General features: G+C 50.9%; 1 protein-coding gene across 2 annotated transcripts in view; it reads left to right on the forward strand.

Annotated features, from left to right (window-relative positions):
- ERGIC1 (endoplasmic reticulum-golgi intermediate compartment 1) overlaps positions 1-22,306 on the forward strand; it is a 116,496-nt gene that overhangs the window by 34,936 nt on the left and 59,254 nt on the right. For both annotated transcript variants that reach the window (XM_018065547.1, XM_013972670.2), the window contains exon 2: positions 18,382-18,443. In XM_018065547.1, coding sequence (XP_017921036.1) covers positions 18,382-18,443 — 62 coding nt within the window. The remainder of the gene's footprint in view (positions 1-18,381; positions 18,444-22,306) is intronic.

Raw genomic sequence — 22,306 nt, forward strand, 5'->3', positions numbered from 1 at the left:
ACAGACAGCAGCCCACCAGGCTCCCCCGTCCCTTGGATTCTCCAGGCAAGAACACTGGAGTGGGCTGCCATTTCCTTCTCCAGTGCATGAAAGTGAAAAGTGAAAGGGAAGTTGCTCAGTCGTGTCCGACTCTTAATGACCTCATGGACCACAGCGTATCAAGCTCCTCCATCCATGGGATTTTCCGGGCAAGAGTGCTGGAGTGGGGTGCCATTGCCTCCTCCGGGACATAGATGGGGGAAACTATTGCTCAGTGAAAGAGGCCAATCTGAAAAGGTTATATACCTGTGTAATCCAACGGTGTGACATTCTGGAAAAGGCAAAAGTGTAGAGAAAGAAAGAGGCAACAGTGGTTGCCTGGGGCGGTGGGGAGAGGGAGGGATTCTGTTATTCAGGCAGAGTAAGGATTTTTATAGTAAGTAAAACTTCTCTGCATGATACTATGATGGGGCATCTATGTCATTTTCCGCTTGTCAAAATCCATGGAGTGTACAATGCCAAGAGTGAGCCCTAGTGCCGACTGTGGACTCTGGGTGATAGTGGCGTGTCAGTGCAGGTACATCCATTGTGACCGATGCCCCGCTCTGTGGGAGAGGTTGATGATGGGAGAGGCTGTGTAGGTGTGGAAGCAGGGGATCTATGGAAAAAATCTCTGTGCCTGCCGCTCCAGTTTGCTGTGGACCTAAACCTGCTCTAAACAGTGGTCTAGCTTTTAAAAAGTCAACAGGTACGCAATGCAGTTGATGTCTGAGCCCCCGCCAGCCTGACCTCCAGGCCGTGTTCTTCCAGCTGCCCTCCGCAGTGATGTGAGTGGGGGTGGGTGTAGCTCTCCAGAGTGTGGGGGCATCCCTGGGTTACCTGTGAGATGGCAGGCATGCCAAGGGACTCTGCCAGGGGATGGACTGATCCTCCCGCTTGGGGAGGAGGAAGGAGGAGGTGAGGGAGGTGATAACCGCATTCTTTGGTCTTCATTCCCTGGGACAGTGTGTGCTCAGGGAGGCTGGCCTTGCCCCTGCCAGGGCATTGCAAAACTCAAGTTCAGTTGAATCAATGTCCTTTGGAAAAGTACATTCTGCTCAGGAGCCAAGTAAAACTGAAGGTCTTGTAGCCAGCACACTGGAGTCGAGCGCTGTGACTCATGCCGAGTGGGAGGGAGGCGGGCCGAACTCAAGGCAGGCCTCGGCTCCCAGGTGGGCCCAGGCTCGCTCTGGTGCCAGGCCTCTCTGCCAGCTCAAGGCCCTCAGCTGGGGCAGTGTGCGTGCTCTGGGGAGCATCGTCATATGGCTTCGTCAGGGCTCAGACCCCCTCGCTGGTTAGAAAAGGTTCTGTCCCAACAGAGCTATGGATAAAATGAATCACTGTTAAAATCAGATTTTCTTATTAGCTTGCATTATTGACTTAGAGATGACTCCTCTCTAAGGTAAGTCTTTGGCAGATGTAGGGGCCCCTTGGTGTCATGGGAAGAGCCCCAGATAGGATTCACAGGTAGTTCTCATTTGTGACATTAGGCAATTCAGTGTTGCTTCCCGAACCTCGGTTTTTCTAACTTTAAAATGGGTCTGAACTAAATCAGCTTTGTTGAATACCGAGGAAGCTTGTCACTGGTGCCCCCAGTTCCTTGGCCTTGGCAGACATTGCGAATCCATCCCAGCACACACGCACCAAGTCCAGTCCCAGCTGTAGCATCTGGGCAGCCACTGGAATCGAGCCCTGAGGAGCCCTGGTTTGGCCACACAGGGGCTCGTGGTCTCAGTGTCCTTCTAGCTCTACAACGGGCGATTCCTGCTGCCCTCTCGTATCTTTTCAGTCCTGCTGTCTGTTCCATAACAAAAATATTTCAAGATTGAAGGCCAAGTTCACCAACAGTCCCGGGGCTGAATCTGAGCCATGGGAGTGTTTTCTTTGATGTGCATATTATTTTATTTAAAAAACAAAAAGCAAATTTAAAAACCCTGAAAATCCCAGTCGCCATCATTTTTGTTGCATTTATTTTTGTTTTGGAGTTGGCTGGGTCTTCACTGCTGCACGGCTTTCTTCCGGTTGCAGAGAGCAGGCTTTGCTCCCCAGCTGCGGTGCAGAGGCCTCCCATCGCGACGGCTTCTCTGTGGACATGGGCTCTAGAGTGCGTGAGCTTCAGTACTGGGCACATGGGCTTCGGTGCGCCACAGCCTATGGAGTGTTCTAGACCAGGAAGACCTATGCCTCCTGCACTGGCAGGTGGATTCTTCACCACTGATCCCCACCATCATGTTCCAATTGGTAATTTCATGTGAGACCCCAGATTTCTTTCTGGTTTCTCCTGACCTGGCTGCCCTTCTTCTGGCCACAGGCCGAGCTAGGAGGCGTTCTCCCCTCTTTAGGTGGGCTGTGGATCCTCTGATTGCCACAGGCTCCACCGGCCCACTCCTCTCATCCCGGTGCCTGCCCAGCCTTGGTGGGCGTTTTCCACTGGGGAGCACATAACGCCTCGTTGCCCCTCCTTGGGCGCTGTGAGCAACTCGGGGATCCGCGTCTGGGCCCGCTGATGCATTTGGGATGCTTGCTGTTTCCGGGAATCATTTTCAAAGGGAAGAGTGTTAGCTCTCCGTGAATAATCACCCCCTGGTGAAGTGGTTTTGAATTTTATTTTTCCATGTGGGCTCTCCTGGAAGTGAGGGCTCAGCTAAGCCATGTGCTGGTGAGGGAAATGCAGGTGGAGGCAGATGGGGGAAAGGGGAAGTAGGGAGGAGGCCCCCTGCCCGCCCGCTGCCAGCCATGCACCCCCCTGCCTCCCGTAGGTCTCCTCCATGACGTCTCATTGCTGGGGGCTGGTTAGGAAGCCAAGAGGTTCGCTGAGGACAGTCGCCTGCACATCTCAGGTGAGCTCTTGGTCCAGAAAGACCACTAGTCTATGTGACTCGGTGGATCTCTTATTGCTTAAAAATTACGCTCCCCACTTTAAGTGCCGGTACTGAGGCCCCCACAGTGTATGAGACCAGCTCCTGCCCTTGAAGAGTTTGCATCTGTGAAAAGAAGATGACACCAATGTATTTTTGTAATGAATATGGTGCTACTCCATAAAGTACGGATAGAAGAAAAACAAGCGATAATGAAGTAACCCAGGTTTGGTTTCCTACTGTTTTTATACTCCCTAGATCGTTGTCTTTTTTAGATTCCTCACGTTGAATGGCAATAGGCACTGTTTCTTTCTCCAGCTGACTTATTTCAGTTAGTGCAGTACCCCCAAGTCTATCTGTGCTGTTGCAAATGGCAAAATTTCATACTTTGTCATGACTGAGTTGTGTCCATTGTATGTATTTTTACCGTAAAGAATCCGCCTGTAACGCAGGAGACCTGGGTTTGATCCCTGGGTTGGGAAGATCCCCTGGAGAAGGGAACTGCTACCCACTCCAGTATTCTGGCTTGGAGAATTCCATGGACAAAGGAGCCTGGCAGGCTACAGTCCACGGGGTCACAAAGAGTCGGACACGGCTGAGCTACGTTCACTTTAGTTCACTTTGCGCGCGCGTGCGCACGTGTGTGTGTGTGTGTGTGTGTGTGTGCGCGTGTGTGCGTCCTTTATCCATTCACCTGTGGATGGAAGACACCAGCAGTAGTGATGAGACAGACTAGGCTGTGTTGTTTGTTCATGATTGCACATACATAGTGTGCAATCCATGTGTGACAGTATACTGTGGGCCAAATGATGAGAGAGAGCAGCTCAGGGGTGGTGGCAGCTGGAATAGGGTGCCTCAGCCAGCCTGTGCTGATTGGAGATGGCTTCTCAGAGGAAAGGGTGTGTGAGCTGTTTTAAAGAACTACCTGGGGCCTCTGACTTCATCTTCCAGTCCAGCTGTATCTGCCTCCATGCCATTTGGGAAACCTGCCAGATATGTTCCCTGCCTCCATCCCTTCAGCCTGGAGCTCTCACCCCTGGACATCCAGATGGCTGCTGTTCGACTTGAATGAGATATCTGTGTGTATGTTGCCTTGTCAGATGAGCCTTCTCTAACACCCACCTAAAGCAGCACCCACACGACTTCTGTCTCCCTAGCGTGGCTTATTTTTCTGCAAGGCACAGGCATATATGAGTTCATTATTGTTTGTCTCCCCTGGGATGTGAGCTAAGTGAAGGCAGAGAGTTTTGTGTCTTGACCGCTGTACTCCTAACACCTAGAACAGCTCTGTCCACGGTGGCACTCGGCAGTGGAGCAGGGTTGAGCTGGCAGAGAGAGGGAGGCTGCAGATGGGAGCACAGTCTGTAGAAAGCATAGAGCTGGACAGCAGGAGCCTTTCTGAAGCCAAGGATGGGGTCGTGGGGTGAGGGGCCGATAATAGAGAGGCAGGGGTGGCGAGCCCACAGCAGGTCTTTTGAAGACCCTGACTGCCGCTGTTTTCCTGCTTGTAACCTGTTTATTATGGAATAACTGAAGAGTACCAGGATATGCCCAAGGGACCCTAACCGAGCTCTCCCCCAGGGCAACAGGGGAGCACTTTGATCCCTTTCCTTGCGCCTTTTTGCCTGGGACTGTCTGAACATCCCACCTTTTCACTTGTGAGCCAGACCTCTTTTCCTAAAGCTCACAGCCACTCCCAAGCTTGGCGCCATAACTTCGTGTTTGGACAGACCTCCGTCTTGCCGCTTGCTGAGTGCGTGACCTCGGGCATCCAGGGCCGTGACCCTTGGCCAGAGCTGTCACTCTGTCCGGGGCTTCTCTCCCCCCGCTGCCCTGGCCTCGTGTCTGCTTGTCTTCTTGCACTCAGGGACCCAGCCCCAAACTCAGCCTCTCGGCCCAGTCTTTTCTGAGCCTCAGTTCCTTTTCCTGTGAAAGTGGGGGTGAACCTCATTTTGAGACATTGAATGGCTTTGAGGCTGCGATGGGGAGATGTGAGCTAAGAGACTGGCACATGGGAGGTGCTCAGTACATGCTGTTTCCCCTCCCGTGACACCAGCTTTTTCTCTGTGATACTTGCCTGCGAATCTCTTCAGACCTTAATCCTGTTCTAGGCTTCTACCCCAGGACTAGCCAGAACTCAGCCTTCACTTCTCCAGTAGCTGAACTGTTGTCCAAAAGGAGGTCTCATGGCTGAGTGATTCTGAATCCCCCTAGCAGGTGGAGGTCAAAGGGCATTTGGGGTCCCTTGAAGGGGGCCCCTTCCACAGGTGTCTTGGCACAATTGTCTTTCCCCACAGTTCGCTCCTTTTAAACTTAAAAACCCCAACGCCAATGGTTTCTTCCTTTTAAATCTCTGTAGAAGGCCATGCCCTGGCGGGGAGCCACGACCACGAGAATCTAATCCCCGAATAGCTCCTGCCGCTTAGCATTTAAAGGCCGTCTGTATTTTTATCCGATGATGGGTCACTTCTAAAAAACTCCGCTCAGGTCCTGCCCCTCTAAGAACACATTTCCATTTATAGCGTCTGCGCTCGGGATGTTGTCGTGTCCCGGTGTGGAGCCGCCGGCTGCGTCCTGTTTCCAGTGATCTGGAAACACGGTGGGGGCCGTAGCTGTTTCCCCCAACCCTGGCTCTCGCTCTGTGGCCAGGATGCGTGGGAAGCTGACTCCCAGCCAAGCCCTGGCTGCCTGACGGCCTCGAGCCCCGACACCAGGCCTTTCCTGTTGCTGGGGGAACGTGGGCTCCTTGGGCTGTTGCTGGGCGGGGCAGGTCAGGGGGGTGAGGGACCCCTGTCCGGCTGTGCTCTGCTGGGGCCTCAGCGGCACCTCCTTGCAGTCTGTAGCTCCTCGGGGCCCTTCCTCCTTCCCTCGCTCACCAAGTGCCCCAGCCTGCTGTTGGTGCCAGGTTGTGCACAGACGGCCACGGCCCCCAGCGGCTAGGACGGAGCTCTGGGTATAGACCCTCCGCAGAGGGTCAGTGTGCACCTCCAGTCCTGACCCTGCCGCCTGCTGGCCGTGTGAGCTCCGCCTCTCACACACGGAGAGCTATGTGTAGAGTCACATGCCATGTCAGTTTCTACCTGGGTTGATGGTACCTTGTGGGTGAGGGGGAGGGGTTCAGTGGGTTAAAGTAGGCCAAGGGTCCCACAGGGTAGGACCAGGAAATGCCTGTCCCTTTGCCTAGCCCTCTGTTGACCTGTGGTAATTCAGGTGGGTACAAGCAGAAAGTCTTAGGAAATACATTTGAAGCTGGAAATAAACATACAACTTACACCTTAGCAGTCCTTGCACACCAAATGCCTCCTGAACTGCAGTTTTTCTGGCTGTGAGACTTCTTGCCGTCCCCACCCCGAGCTGGTTTAGTCCTTTCTGGAGCAGCAGAGCCCTGGACTCTGCGCATTTAGCCAGCCTCCTAGCGGGTTCTGAGGCGGTTCCATGGACCAGACTGAGAAACACTGCCTCCTCCATCCATTGCAAAGCACTTCTGTAGACCTGCTGTGTGCTGGGTGCTTCTCTGGGCCCTGGGCATGTAGTGGCAGGCAGGCCCTGTTAGTGATGGAGTGGAGCAGTGAGCAGATACGCATAACACAAGGTGGTGATTGCAAGTGCGGTGAAGGAACAGGCAGCAGAGGGAGGAGTGTGCGGAGTGCTGTGTTTTATTTGGTCGCTGGGACAGGTCTTTGAGGAGGTGACATTTGGATATATACCTAAAAGAAGTGAATGAGCAAGACAGGAAGAGATCTGAGCGGAAAACATCCCAGATACGGGAACGCAAGGGCAAAGGGTCTGAGGTGAAAGCTCACTTGCCTGACTGTTCAAGGAGCACCACTGCGTTAGGACTTAGAGCTAATGAAGCTGAACATAAATTACAAGACCAGTGCCCGCTCCTTGCTGTGCGTGAGTGTAATCCTCCCCGATGAGCCTGGGTCCAGGAAACGGGTAAGGGCATTGCCTAGCACAGTGAGGCCTCCGTCTTTCTGCTGATAGACCATCTAGAACACTCTGAGAATTGCCTGGATGGCCGTCTTCCTCATCAGCTGACTTGACTTTCTTGCTCACCGTGGTGGCCCAGAACAGCACATCTTAGAACTTCTCAGACGTTTGGGAACCCAGGAACACACAGGCTGTGTTCTTTTCTGATTCTTTGGGAAGAATCAGGGATCCTTGTATCTAACACAAGACGTTAGACATCTTGAAACACATCCTTCCCGTGTTTCATTATAGTTACCTGCGGATGTGCACGTATGGGTTCCATGGTCCCTAAGGGGACCTCTGTTGTTTTCAGATCGTGAGAGCAGGTTTTGTGTGAGGAGCTGTTGATTTCTGTTCTGTTTTGCTCCACATCGAGTGTAAGAGGCAGGTGTGATGCCTCTGGGAACGGGGTAGCTCCTTGGGCGTTACCGTGGGAGCACCACAAGGATAGTGCCACTCTGTCTTGTTGCCTTTCTCCTGGCTCCCTTGAACTCGGCACAGTAAATTAAGTCATAAGTTGAGGGTGGGAATTAAAAGAGAAGGGACCTGAACACAGATGCTTGGGATGTACCTGGATATCGGGCAGGAGAAGGAAAAGGAACAGACAGAGAAGATGCTGAAGATGCCGTGGTGCTTCAGGCTGCCGAGAGAAGGGCGAGATCCGAGAGGGCAAGGACCGTCGGCTGGACCGGTGCAGAGGCAGACCTGGGCGGAGCCAATGGCGTCTGGCCCGTCGTGACTCGGGTGATTTTAGCAATGGCAGGTACAGAGAGTGGGTGAGGGGGGCAGGCTGCTACAGGGTAAGGATCAGATGGAAGGTGAAATGTGAGGTTATTCTAGGTGAGCCGTGGAGAGTGTACCACATCACACTGAGAGAGAGGTACAGAATAATGGGTTTTCTTTTTTTTTTTTTTTTTTTTAATACTAAGATCGGTCACTGGGTTCAGGTGATGGTAGCTGATCTGTCTGTTATGAAATTTAGGTAATAAATGCCTGAATCCAACATCTCATCAGAGGATGCACAGTGATGGTTTTTCCAATTCTATCAGTTCTTCCACATTATTCTTTCAATTTATTCTATAAAATAGGACTTTTCCTCATCAGCTATTTGGTTTCCTAGAAATACATTGTGTATACCAAACAAAAAAAAACCCAGAATAAATGCTTTCCCGTTATTTACCAATTTTCAGAATAATGACTTGCATCTTCAAAGGTATCTAAAGAGGCTTTTTGTTTGTGTGTTTTTTGAAGTATTTTTATGAACTCATAGATTGCTTAGTGTAGTTGATGGGTTTCAGTCATGGCTATGATGGAAAAGTTTTTTCTATTAATAGCAGTTCTATTGAGGTGTAATTGGCATACAGTAAACTTCACTTGCATGAAGTGTACAGCTTGAGAAAACTGAGGTATGTGCACACCCATGAGATGGAATCGTACGGCAGTTGCTTCCATGCCGCATAGCTGTTTTGGGAATCGTCCACATTGTCGTTTGTGTCAATCTCATTGCTTTTTACTGCTGATAATATTCCATTGTGTGGACGTACCGTCTATCCATTTGCCTGTTGATAGATAATTTGGGTTGTTTCCAGTTTGTGACTATTACAAATTAAGCTTCTATGAATATTCATATACGTGTCTTTGGGAATATACTTTTGTTTCTCTTGGGTAAATGCCTGGAATTTACCCAGGCATTTAGGAGTGGGATGGCTGGATCAGATGGTAAGTATATATTTAACATTTTCAGAAACTGCCAAACTCTGTTCCCTAGCGGTTGTACTGTGCATTTCACCAGCAGTGTCTGAGAGTTCCAGGTGCTCCATATCCTCACCAACGCTTGGTGCGACCAGTCTTTACCGTTTCAGCCATTCTAATAGGTATAGGGTGGTATCTCTGTGGTTTTAATTTGCATTTCCCCAGTGTCTTTGATATATTAGCATCATTTCATTTGGTTATTCACCATCAGTAAGTCTCTGATGAAATGCCTGTTTAAATGTTCAAATTTTTGCCCATAGTTTTAATGGGTTGTTTTCTTATTCCTGTGTTTTGAGTTCTTTATATTGAATATAAATCCTTTCACAGATATGTGATTCACACATGTTTTTCCTAGTCCATAGCATATCTTTTCATTTCTTTAACAATGCCTTTTGAAGAGTGGAGGTTTTTCATCTTGATGAGGCCTTATCTATATGTTTTTTCTTTCATAGATCATGCTTTTGGTGTCTTACCTAAAGTCTTCGCCTAACCTAAGAGTGCTGAGATTTTCTCCCGTGTTTATAGTTTAGTTTATAGTAAGTCTGGAAGTCGGAGTCAGCTTCGTTCTTTCTCATAGTTGTTTTGGTTATTGTAAGACCTGTGCATTTCTGTGTGAATCTTAGAATCATTTTGCCAAATTCTACAAAAATGCCTGCTGGAATGTTTTTCTTGGAATTGAGTTGATTCCATATCAATCTGGGGGGAAATGCCATCTTAACAATACTGAGTCTTCTGACCCGTTGACGCAGTCATGTATTACTCTGCTCACATCTTCGATTTTCTCAGCAGTGTTTCATTGTGTTCAGTATGTGGGTCTTGCACTTCTTTTGCCATATTTATCCCAAATATTTAATATATTTTATGCATCTCCCAAGAATAATAGAAGTAACCATTTTTTTGTTAGCTTTTGGTTACAGCTCCTATTGTTCCTTTTCAAAGATAATAAGCAAGGATGTCGATTTATTTTTATCACCAGCCTCCACTTTATGGATGGTTTGTAGTCTATGAACTTGTCCCACTGGATGGACATTTGAATGGTCTCCAGTTGTTTGCTATGACAGACGGTGTAACGGTGAACAACCCTGTGCCTACGTCATTTTATATTTTCCCCTGGAGTTTACTGAATGCCATTAATGGGCCGAGCCCTGCACAACCCACGGGAGATTCAAGAACAAATCTGACCGTCCCAGCTCAGCAGGAGCAGAAGACCCTGCAGCCATCTTGGAGCTGTGCCAAGAGTGCATATGCCCACAGAGCCCCAGGAAGACGGGGCTGGGGGGGTTGGTGCCTTGAGAGGTGCCTTCTGGAAGCTCAGCAGTCAGACTTATTTCTCTTTCTCCTTGGCTAGGGCTTGGTGGTCAGAGAGGATATTCTGAGACAGGAGACATCACAGGTGGAGGCAGTTGGCTCTAGGACGCCACCCTGCAGATAGGTAACCTCCACGTGGGCACTGAGATTGAGGGAGAGAGCCACAGTGGGTGGGCTGTGAATGTGTGTGTTTTAGTACCTCATACACAGAGCATCATCACCCAGCCACCCCGCAGGCACAGGCCTCTACCCCTCCGGTTCCCGGCCTGCCACCCTGTTGCAGGCAGGCACAGGTTGCAGTGGACAGAGCAGAGGTCCTGGAGCCAGGCTGCAGCAGTTTGAATCCTGGCCCGGAATCCGGGGCAAGGAGAACGGGGAGAATGCTGGTGTCCACTGACCAGGGCTGTGCAAAGGACGTGAGCTAATACAGGCACAAGCCAAGGCCAGGTGCACAGTGATCGTCACAATGGGGACGGCAGCAGCGTCGGTGTGACGGTTCTTGCTATTGTTATCCCCCCTCTAAGCTCCTCCAGTGGGGCTGGAGAGGCAGACTTTTTCCCCTTCCTTTTGCCAGAGGGAGGTGTGGTGTGTGAGCTCAGAGTGGTATATAGTTTGAATGTCAAGGGCAGGATCTGCGGACTGGCAGACAGAGTGGTGAGAATGATCCTGGATGTCATTAGAGCTAATGCTCGCATGGTTCTGTCCCAACCGTGCTCAGCTCTAGCGTGTCCACGCACCTCTGTATGCCCTTCAGCACACACGTGTGGCACGCACATGCCAGTGGTTCTCAGTAAGGTGGAGGAGATGACTAAGTGAACCAATAAGCAGTTTTCACCCAGCTCCCTGAGCCTCTCTGAGGGCTCTGATGAGCTGGTGGGCAAGGGTGAGCAGCCAAAGAACCCACTAAAAGCCTTGCTGCCTATTTTTGGGACTAGTGACCCACCACTTCCAATGACTTGCTCCTAAGTGGCGTCTAATTTCATTAGGCCATGGAAACAGTGACATCACGAGCGCCTGCCTGGTGACCGCCCACACATGGCGAACCACAGGGCGCTCTGAGATTCGTCTTCAGGAACAGGGGAGAAGTCAGGTCCCAAGCAGCAAAAGTTAAAATAGCAGGAGCTGAGGCATTCTGCTATGAAAAGAAATTACAGAAGAAATCCATTAGTCAGAGATTTCCAGCGGCTGTTTCCTTGCTTGGGAGCGGGAGAAGACTGATGCCTGTTTATTTTGGGTGAGGTTATACAGCCGTCCCTCACTCTGTATGCTGGAGGTGGCCTGCACATTGAATTTCCTGTTAAGTAAATCCTGTATCCTCATCAGCTTCTAGTTCTGATGTTGATGTGTGTTTCATTCTAAGGAATTTGTCTGATCCTAAAGTGTAATGAAGTTGGAGGCATGGATCCAACAACTTTTTTCTTTCTTTTTGATTCAGTGACACTTGTACCTCGTTGCTGTTGTTCAGTTGCTAAGTTGTGTCCAGCTCCTTGTAACCCCATGGGTTGTGGCACGCCAGGCTCCTCCATCCCCCGCCATCTCCTGGAGTTTGCTTAAATTCATGTCCATTGAGTCGGTGATACTATCTAACCATCTCATCCTCTGCTGCCCCCTTCTCCTCCTGCTCACAGTCTTTCCCAGCACCAGGGTCCTTTCCAGTGAGTTGGCTCTTTGCATCAGGTGGCCAAAGGATTGGAGCTTCAGCTTCAGCAACAGTCCTTCCAGTGAATCAGGACTGTCCTTTAGGATGGACTGGTTGGATTTTGGCATCCACAGGATTCTTAAGAGTCTTTTCTACTTACTCTTACTGTGCCTTTATAAGGAGTCACAGATCCCGGTGGACTTTATTTTTTCCCTGTGGTTTCCTTTGTCTGGTTCTCTCCAAGTGTGCTTTCTCAGACACAGGGTGAAAAAGGACAGGGAGAGACTACTTAGTCCAGATTCCTGGTCTCCATGGAGGTGATCAAGGCCATGGCTGTGACATCACCCAGCCGGAGCAGAGGCAACTGGAGGCGTCTCTGTGGAGAGAACCCAGGCCCGGTGGGAAATGAGCTTCCCACTGCCTGTTGCTTTGCCTACAAAAGGGTTTCTCAGCTTCAGCACCATGGACACTGGGGGACTGTATCCTTTGTTGTGGGCTTCCCAGGTGGCGCTAGGGATAAACAACCCACCTGCCATTACAGGAGACGTAAGAGACATGGGTTCGATCCCTGGGTTGAGAAGATCCCCTGGAGGAGGGCATGGCAGCCCACTCCAGTACTCTTGTCTGGAGAATCTCATGGAGAGAGGAGCCTGGCGGGCTCCAGTCCGTGGGGTCGCAGAGAGTCAGACACGACTGAAGCGACTTAGCACTCACACATGCACACCCTTTGCTGTGGGGCCCCCTGTGCATTGTAGGGCTGAAGGATGCATTAGCAACCCTGAGCTCTACCCGCTGGGTACCACCCACTCCCCAGGGTGACAACCAAAAATATCTCCAGACGTTGCTAAATGTCCCCTGGGGGGCCAAAATTGCACCTGGTTGAAAGTCACCAGCATATGACATTTCAAGAGCATGAGATAACAAGGATTTCACAAGTTTTTTATTAGCTTGTTTTTGTTTTAAATACTCTGCGTTTAATTATACTTTACATTGGGCAAGTCACTCCTTGGAGCTTCTGCTTTCTCTCCTGTGAAATGAATGGGTTGGACACAGTGATCTCAGCATACCCTCTAGACCCCACAGCAGAACGTGGTGAAGCCATAGGGTTCCTGTGTTTGGGTCCTGTCCCAGCAGGTGACAGATGTCTAGTCTAACTGGCTCCAGGCACTGCTCCCATTCTCCTGGCACCTAAGCTTAGTCTTTCTTAAGTTCAGTTGATTATATTCTTGCTTTCATTTAAGCCCATTTTGCCTGATTTATAAGTGAAAATTTCCAAATACAGTCCAAGGAACCCCTGAGGACATATCCCCACCATCCATTTCATCTTAATCTTATTTGGAAGGCCAGCCAGTGGACCTTATCTTTGTGTAGACTCATCCATTGACTCATTCATTCAGGTCAGTTCCCCAAGGGCCTGTATTGGGCAGAACTGAGCAGCAAGGAAGCCCTGGTTTTTTTCCTGGAGAAACTCACAGTCTGGGGGGAGAGCAGGGGCAGGGAAAGAGCTTTTTTGTTTTTTTGTTTTTTTTTTTGATGAACATCAAGAATCCATCCTTGGGCTTTCTCTATTTAAGATTAAGCAATTCTAGTTCTTTAACCTTTCTTGCTAAGAAATATTTTCTACCCAAATGGTCCTAGTTATCCCCACATCATTGGGAAAAGCAGCAACAATGTAAATTAGGCCTGGATTCAGATCCGTGCCGGGACACTTTATAGACGTGAGAGCTTGGCCAAGTCAGCGGCCTCTGACTCTCATCTGTAAAATGGACTGACAATCCCCAGCTCACACGTGGGCTGGGGGAGTTAGATGAGAACATGCCAGTCCAGGGCCCAGCACGAGCCCAGCCCGCGTGAGGTGGGCACGAAGCGTCCCTTCCCCTCTGCCCCTTTCTCTTTACTCTTCACTCTCCATTCTCTTAACAGTGGGTGGCCGCAGCTAAGCACATCACCGCATGCCCCAGAGAGGGACTGACTAATGGGAGCCGGAGAGGACGGCTCACTTCCTCATCTGTCACATGCCTGGGCTCTCACCAGCCTCCCAGCGGCCCGTTTTCTTAGTGCCATTCACTGCTGACTCACTTGGCTTGTGGTCAGCTCTGAACCCAGGGTCTTTTTCAGCTCACTCTCTTTACCCTGCCACCACTCCCCAGCCTGGGATTTGTGGCGTGGGAATGGAATCATTGTCAAAGAACATTCTATTTAGTTGACCCTTCTCAGGGAGCCAACAGCGTCGTTAGACCGACAGTTTCACCAGGGCAGGGGCCACATCTACTGACCGCTTTCATTTTCTACCAGCTAGAGCACTGCTGTGCCAGATTTAGTGACATTCGCTCAGTTTGTGTCTGACTCTTTGCAACCCCATGGACTGTATAGAATTCTCCAGGCCAGAATACTGGAGTGGGTAGCTGTTCTCTTTTCCAGGGGATCTTCCCAACCCAGGGATTGAACCCAGGTCTCCCGCACTGCAGCTGGATTCTTTACCAGCTGAGGCACCAGGGAAGTCCAAGAATACTGGAGTGGGTAGCCTATCCCTTCTCCAGGGGATCTTCCCAACCCAGGAATCAAATCGGGGTCTCCTGCGTTGCAGGCAGATTCTTTACCAGCTGAGCTACCCGGGAAGCCCTAGGTACTTAGTTGAGCAAAGGAATGTATTTTGAACTGTTCCCTGTCTTCCAGGAGATTGCCACGTGTTCTGGGACAGCGTCTTTAGAAAAGCAAATAAGTGAAAACTTGAGAGTTTAAGGTGACCAATAAATGGGCTGTAAGCTGAGTCCCACAAGCACAGGCAGTGGAGGGACAGTGGCCTGTGAACCCAGACTTGGGTTTGTATCCCAGCTCTGCTAATCGTTAGCTTGCTGCCTTGAAGCAAGTTGCCTTTGGCTGAGCCTCAGTTTTCTTCCTGGAAAAATGGGATGTCAATATTTCAGAGTTATTGAGAACTAAATGCAAGTGTCTATGGGAGCCCGGCCAGCGGGAGAAGCCGGTGCTCTTGGTTCTGTGTTGTTCACTCTCTCTAAAGCACCTCTCGTGTGTGACTGCCGCTGCCTTCTGTAGTTGATGCGAGCCTCACCTCTCCTCTCCGACCTTTGTTCACTCAGCCTTTGTCTCCCCTCCCTCCCCCGACAAAGATGGGCTCTCCCTGACACCCGGCACACTTGGCCAACGTTTGTTTAAGCCAGTGTGACCAACCATATACAAAGAAGCGGACTGAGTGGGAGTTTTACACGGAATCTCCCCCTTAAGCTTTAAATGTCTTTTTCATTAAATGTTTTTTTTTAGCTTTTCATTTTGAAATAATTGCAGACTTGCAAAAAAAAAAAAAATTGCAAAAATAATACCAAGACTTCCCATATGCCCTTTACCCAAGCTTCCTTAAATGTTAACATCTTATATAACCAAACCATTTTCGAAACTAGGGAAAGCACACTCTACCATCCTGTTAACTAATCTGCAGTTCCTATTCAAGTGCCATTGGTTGTCCCGCTGACATCCTTTTTCTGACCCAGGACGTTCTGTGGGATTTAGTTGTCATGTCTCTTTGGTCTCTGCCTCTGACTGCTCGCTCCTTACGCTTCACTTGCCTCTGAATCCTTGATACTTTAGACAGATGCTGCTGACCAGTCATGGTGCATCATGACCCTGAGTTTGGATTTGTTTGATGTCTTCTTGTGATTCGTCTGCAGCTGTGCGTTTTGAGCAAGCTCCCCATGGGTAGAATGGGGTGCCCTCCCCAGTGCGTCATGTCAGGAGGCACATGGCCTGTCTGCTTACTGGTGACACTCATTTTGGTCACTTGATTAAGATGATGTCTGCCGAGTTTCTCCTCTGTCAAGTTACTCTTTTCCCCTCGATGATTAATAAAGATTTTGTGGGGGAGGTACTTAGAAGGTATGTGAGTATCTTGTTCCTCATCAGACTTTTGGTTTACTTATTTCTTTACATCTGTGTAGATCTGTGGCTTCATTTTATCTAATGGGTCGTAGCATTTTACTTCTAACATTGCCCCTTCTTTGGCCAGTGGGAGCCCCTTTAAGCTGGCTTCTTTTTATTTATGTATTTATTTATTTTAATTGGAGGCTAATTACTTTACAGTTTTGTAGTGGTTTTTGCCTAAGCTGGCTTCTTGTCCTTTTATTGCGTCTTATCATTCTTTCTTGCTTTCTGACATAAGAAGATACTCCCAAGTTCATCTTGCATTTTCCTTACCCAAATCAGCCATTTCTCCAAGGAGCTGGTTCCTTCTGGTAAAGAATGATATTGAGAAACCAAGGCTTGAGGGCTCGATGTGCTCATTGCCATCTGCCTGCCACTTGTCATTGTTCCTGCACCCTCTCTACAGAATGAGTAGGAAAAAATACCTATGTGATGTGTATTTGCACATGAGTCTCTCTCTGTTTGTGTCTGCTGAAAACCATGCATTCACAGCAGTGCCGTCATTTCCACTGTGACACCGCAGGGTTTATTCTACGTTTTTCTCCATATGTTATGTCCCTTCTCCAACAGTGAGGCGCCTGGCCCCCGTTGTCCTTACTGTATGTATAAACTTTTTCAGCTCCCCCGTATGTAACGATCTCCCATCTCTCTCTCTCACGCCTCTCTGGTTCTGACAGTCTGCTCTAGACCACCTCCACCTCCTCACTCTGAGTGGCCTCTGACTTCCCATAAAACTCCCAGTTCCATTGTTTTGTTTTGTTTTTTTTTTTTTTTCAGTTCTACCAGTTTATTGCAACCAACCTACCTCCCTCCCCCCTCATGCTCACTCATGCAGCCCCGGGGACTGCAGCCCGCCAGGCTCCTCTGTCCATGGACTTTGCCAGGCAAGAATACTGGAGTGGGTTGCCATTTCCTTCTCCAAAACTTCCAGTTTTGAAATGGTGCCTCATATATCATTTAAACCATGAGGCCCGTTTCTGACTGTGCCCTGGCATTAACTGGACCAGGAAGCTGGCTTCTAGGGCCCTCCTGCCTCTGCAGCACACTAGAGCCTGTCCTCTCCTTGGCCTCTGCTCTCGCTGTGATCACTGCCTGGACCAGCACCTGCCCTTTCCTCCCATCCTCCTGCTGTGTTCAGACGTCACTTCTTGCAGGAAGCTTCAAGGTCGCCCTGGGTGCCCTCTGTGGGCTCCTCCACCCTGTGATGAAGCACCACTGTGTTCTCCTTTTGTGTCCTCCTTTGTCTCTGCTGCTTAACTGTAGGTGCGCAGAGCCAAGGGCCAGTTTTATCTCCATGTCCCTAGTACGTGAAGGAGGGGTAGTGCACAGTAGGTATTCGTAAGTGAGTGTCAAAGAAGCATTCATCGTAGTCATAGCAAATACTCATAGAGCACTTTTAGGTTCCAGGCATGCTCTAAATGCTTCGTATTATGCACCAAGTCATTTGGTCCTAATCTCTATGCTGTGAGATGGTTACTGTTGTCCTCATTTTGCAGACAAGGGAACTAAGGCACAGAGAGGTTTGGTGAGGCACCCAAGGTCACAGTCACATTTGAGCCCTGGCAGGCTCACTCCCCAGTACCTGCGCTCTCCCCTCTAACCTGCCTCCCACAAGTAAAAGGGGCAGCATTTTCAGGATTAGGGAGGTGATGATTGAGTCATGGGAGGCCCCCCTCCCTCCTGACCATAGCAGCCCCACTTTGAGTGCCCTCTGGGGCCCAAGCACTGGTGACTGGTGGCTGAGCAGGTAGGGGAGAAAGTGATGCCTTTTAGCTCTGCAGGCCACAGGAATGTTTTCTCCCTCTAGGTCTTGGGAAACCAAGCACCTTTCACGTGTAATTAGAGTGAGTGCCCAGGAGGCAAGTATGCGGTCTAAGTCATTGCACTGGGATTGCCAGGGCACTAAGCTTGTTTCCCAGTCGCCCAGGGAGAAACCACCAGGAGCCCTTCAGCCCTGGGGGATGGAGCAGCCAGCCTCTCTGCTGGGAGTGGTGCGTGTCAGTGCCTCTTGGTAGCTGAGCAGGGTAGCTGAGCAGGGTCTCGTGGTCGCAGCCCCATTTTTACAGAAAAGGAAACTGAGGCTCAGAGAGCTGACATCATTTGCTTGATGTCACACAGCAAGGAAGAAGACCAGGCAAGATTTGAAACCAGGGCACCTCTGATTCTAGGGCCTGAACTCTTAAAAACAACTGGCCATGTCTGCCTGACTCTAGAGTCCCCACTTTTACCCCCGCAGCTCCCTTCTGCTCTGGTGGGATCCCTGTGAAGGAAAGGCACGTGCTCTGCCTCTGGGCAGAAACCCACAGTCGCGGGAGCCAGCGCTGTCACGAGCTGATGTCGGCCTGGACGGGATTTTCTGTTAACCTCCTGCCTTGGAGTTCAGGAGACTCCCCACAAGGAGCCGGCAGGAGCCTGGGAAGAGGGGAGTGGGAACGGGAGGAGGTGGAGGCAGGAAGGGGAAGAGGGGGCGGGGAGGTGACGCCAGGTGAGAAGGCAGCCGTCAGAGGACTCAGGAAAGACTACATTCCCCTGTTCCCTCGGCGTCAGCACTCCCCCGGCTCAGTTCACTCCCCCGGCTCAGTTCACTCCCCCGACGCTTGCTGAGGACGTGCTGTGCCCCAGGCCCGGGCGAGAGGCTGGGGGTGCAGCTGGGACGACACCTAAGGACACACTCTGATGGAGGCAAGACCAGCCAAGAGCCATAGGCATCTGAGGGGTCCCAGCCGTCTGCCTCGGGCTGATAAGTTGTGACTAGGGAGGTGTGGGGGCTGAGAGGGGTCCTTCAGGCCTCTTGGAGGAGCTGGTTCTGGGAAGGTTCTGGGAAGAGCCAGTGCTGTTCCCCCCACTGCCTGGCACCTGTGCCCTGCGCCCGCCTCACCCCGTCCCCTCTGCTCTCTGCAGGTTTGACATCTACAGGAAGGTGCCCAAGGACCTGACTCAGCCGACGTACACCGGCGCCATCAGTGAGTAGCCCCCCGCGCGCCCGCGCGCCACCCTCCACACCAGTGCCCACTCGCCTCCTGCAGAAACGCTGGGCTGGGGAGGGAGACGGGGAGACAGGCAGAGGGAAGAAAGGACGGGCATCCTGCCGGGCCCTGTGTCTAGTCAGTCCTTCAGCCCAGCCATGTCCTTGCTGTAACCCCACAAAGCATAGCATCACCTGTTTCTGGAAGGAGACATCAGAAATCATCATGGGTGGCTGCCCCTGGGAGGGGAAGTGGGGCCTGGGGGCTGGAGGATGGCCGACTTTTCTCTCCACACCTTTCGGACTATGTGAGTTTTTGATGTAAGGATGTTTCTATCCCTTTAAAAAAGTAACCATCTCTCACAGATTTCGGCTTCTGACTGCCAGTCTTGGATCCAGGCTCCCGGGAGAAATGGCTGATAGCAGGGCTGGGGCAAGAAGTGTACAAAATAAACCTGGACTCCTTGTGCAGAAAAGCGAAAAAACTGCACAGAGGGGGAAAAAAAGGGTGGGGGCATGTCACCAGGCCCCAGGAGCCAACCTGAAAGAGGGCAAAGCCCAACCTGGGGCAGTTTGAGTAACACAGTACATATTGGTATGGACTTCCCTGCTGATCCCGTGGTGAAGGATCTGCCTGGCAATGCAGGGGACGTGGCTCGACGCCTGGTCTGGGATAACTCCGCATGCTGCAGAGCACCCAAGCCCACGCACCTCAGCTACGGAGCCCGTGTGCCAAAGCTAAAGAGAAGGCACCGCGCTGAGAAGCCTCTGCACTGCGCCTAGAGAATAGCCACCACTCCCTACAACAAGAGAAAGCCCGCGTGCAACAATGAAGACCCAGCATAGCCATAAATAAAGGAAATAAAAGTAATTACACTGTTGGCCTATTGCCAAAGAACTAAGAAAACGGTCCGTGAGTCTGGAGTGATCTAAATAAGTGGGGGAGAAAGGATGGACCTTCCTTATAGAGGAATTCTAAATGATATATATGAACATACCCCCTTCCGGGAGGTACAAATCAACGCTCCTCTCCTGGAGTGCGGGCTAGTGACTCGCTATTAAAGAGGACAGAAGGGAAAGGAAATAGTGACTATGGCGGAGACAGCCAGAGGCGGCCCCGTGACTGAGTGACGAAGGGTAGCATCAGCCAGTGAGGGAGAAGTCACGTGGATGTCGTCCACCCAGCCCCCACCGTGGGGTGTGATGGGAAGAGCACCTCACCTCAGTGGGATCTTCCCCCCAAAGCACAAGCCGGTGCAGTCATGGGAAAGCAGCAGACCCCTCCCCCAGCCCAGCCTGGGGGACTCTCTGCAGGACACCTGGCCAGCACCCTTCAAAAGTGGCAAGGTCTTGCAAACCAAGGAAAGACTTGAGGAACCATACAGATTTGAGACTAAGGACACGACGAATAGCAAAATGGGATCCCAGGCCTGGCCCTGGAACAGAAAATGGGCACCAGTGTGGAAATTAGTGATCTAACAAATCTGTAGCTTAGTCAGCAGTTGTACAATGTTAATTTCTTCAATTTGACCAATATACCAGTGTTATATAAGGTGTTAACAAAGAGGAAGCTGACTGAAGAGTGTATGGGAACTGTCTGTGCTATCTTTGTGTTCTATTATTATTCCGCGATAAAGTTTATTTTAAATAAAAACAAACCAAAAGCACCTTGCAAAGCAGGAATGCTCTACCCACATTTTCCCAATGAGAAAATGGACTCAGAGAAGTGAAGCGACTTGTCTGAAGTTTCACAGCCTGCAAGAGGTGGGCCTCCCTGAACCCAGCACTTGGTGTGGGAGAGGGACCCTTCCCATGGCCAGCCCCCTGAGCAGGGCCCTGGAGCAGGGCACTTGTACAAGTGTCCACTGCTGCCTGCCAGAGCAGGCTGCTGTCTGGGTTGGGGATGACCCTGGGGACTCCCTGCAGCCCAGCCAGCCCTGCCGAGCTCTCCCTCCCTCCAGCTTCGGTCATCCAAGCTCTAGGTGCCTTCTGGAGCCTAGACCTCCATGTGCCTGGAGAAGAGGACAGAGCAGCCTGGCAGCAGGCTTCAGGTCTGGCAGAGCTGGGCTCAGTCTCCCGTTTAGCAGCTGGGTGACCTTGGGAAAGTCGGTGCACCTCTCTGAGCCTCAGTTTTCTGATCTGGGGATTAAATGTGATCATACCTGTCAAGCGTAGGACACATGCCAAACCCTCCGAGCTCGGACCACACGCCTCTTCTCACTACTGTCCTGGAGCCCGCGGCCCCTGGTGACTGCAGGCGCTGTGGCACTTTGTGCCTTGATCCCCAAGGAACAGGCATTCAGGGGACATGAAGAAAGGGGCTTGTTCATCTGTACATTCAATTAATTTATGAACCTTGGTCACAAAATTCCAATGAGGTTTCCTGTCTTCTTCCTACAACCAACCAAGAGCTCAGACCATTTCTCAGCAGGCTCTGCCATCCTCTCCCTTGTCAAATATGTTTAACAATCAGGTCTGTGTCCTAGAATTAAAAAGGAAAAACCATATTCAGGCTGTGAAATACCTGCGTCATCATTTTACCTGCTTTTTCCAGGCGGAGTATGCTGGGCACACCATGCCTCCCTGCCCTTTTCCAGCTGATGTCGTGCACACCTTTCAGACCAGCATGTAGATGGCCACCACGCGCCTCTTTCCAGCTGTGTTGTGTTCCATCATCCAGCCGCCCCACAGTTTACGTAACTAGCCTCCTGAGGGTGGGCGTTCTGATCCCAGCTTATTGCTATTACAGACAGCCTTGTCCATATGTTTTTGTATCCTTGTATGGTTATTTCTGTAAGGTAACCTTCCTAGAAGAGGAATTACTGGGTCACAGGACACGTGCATTGTAAAATGTAGAAGGTACTGCCAGATGACCCTCCGGGGACGTGGTCTGCTTTGCAGGCTCAAGCACAGTGTGCAAGAGGGCAGATTCCCTTGCACAAGAGGAAAGGCGTGAGCATGGGAAGCCAGCCCTCACCGACCATTTAGTGAACAAATATTTATCAGCCAGGTCTGCGGCCGGGCCCTGCGCCAAGTCCTGGGACCACGTTGATGAATGGGCTTCGGTCGTTGTCCTTGAAGAGCACATGGCTGAGCCAGGAGGGCAGGCACAGAAACACACCATTTCCTGACGTCACCCTTCGTGCTATTAATAACCGAAGGAAGCAGCAAGGGTGTTGGAGACTCAGAGGTCGAGGTTTGAATTTTGCCTCCCCGCTGAGGCGGCCGTGTGGCCTTGGACAAACCCCTTGACTTGCCAGCGTCTGGGGTCTTGGGTCCAGCGCCTCCTTTGCTGGTTCCACCAGGCCTCTCAGGAGCGAGCGTCCTCCTGGGGTCACATTCCTACCGTCCCGTGCCCAAGTCAGTTTCAGAAGTCTGGAGTCAGAGAGCCTGAGCATCTTGCCCAAACATGGATTGAAAAACCCTTCAGGATCGGAAGGCTTTTTTGGTGGAAATGCTTGCTACCTGTCTTCACGTATTTCACTCATTCCCTCACTGACTCAGATACTTATTTCCTGCCTTCTCTGAGCCAGGCGCTATGCCGGGCCCTGGGGTCCCAACGGTGCTGAGCTGTTGTCTGGCCCCCAGTCTGGAAACAATGCAGGAACAGTGGACCCGCCCCCGGGGCTGCTGGGCGCTGCGACTCCGCTGCTTAAATGCTGCACTCACCCCTTGCTGGGCCCACGCCTGGGCCATCTGCAGGCTCGGGGCAAGGAAGGCAGCTAGAAAATTTGGATTCGTTTCAGTTGGCGTTGACCTTCAAAATCACCTCCTAAGCCTGTGCCTGTTCATCCTTATAGCAACCAATTGTCTTCTGGGGCTTGAAGGTGGGATGGGAGGGGTGAAAGTGACTGAAACGTG

Source organism: Capra hircus, chromosome 20, assembly GCF_001704415.2.
Source record: "Capra hircus breed San Clemente chromosome 20, ASM170441v1, whole genome shotgun sequence".
NCBI lineage: Eukaryota > Metazoa > Chordata > Mammalia > Artiodactyla > Bovidae > Capra > Capra hircus.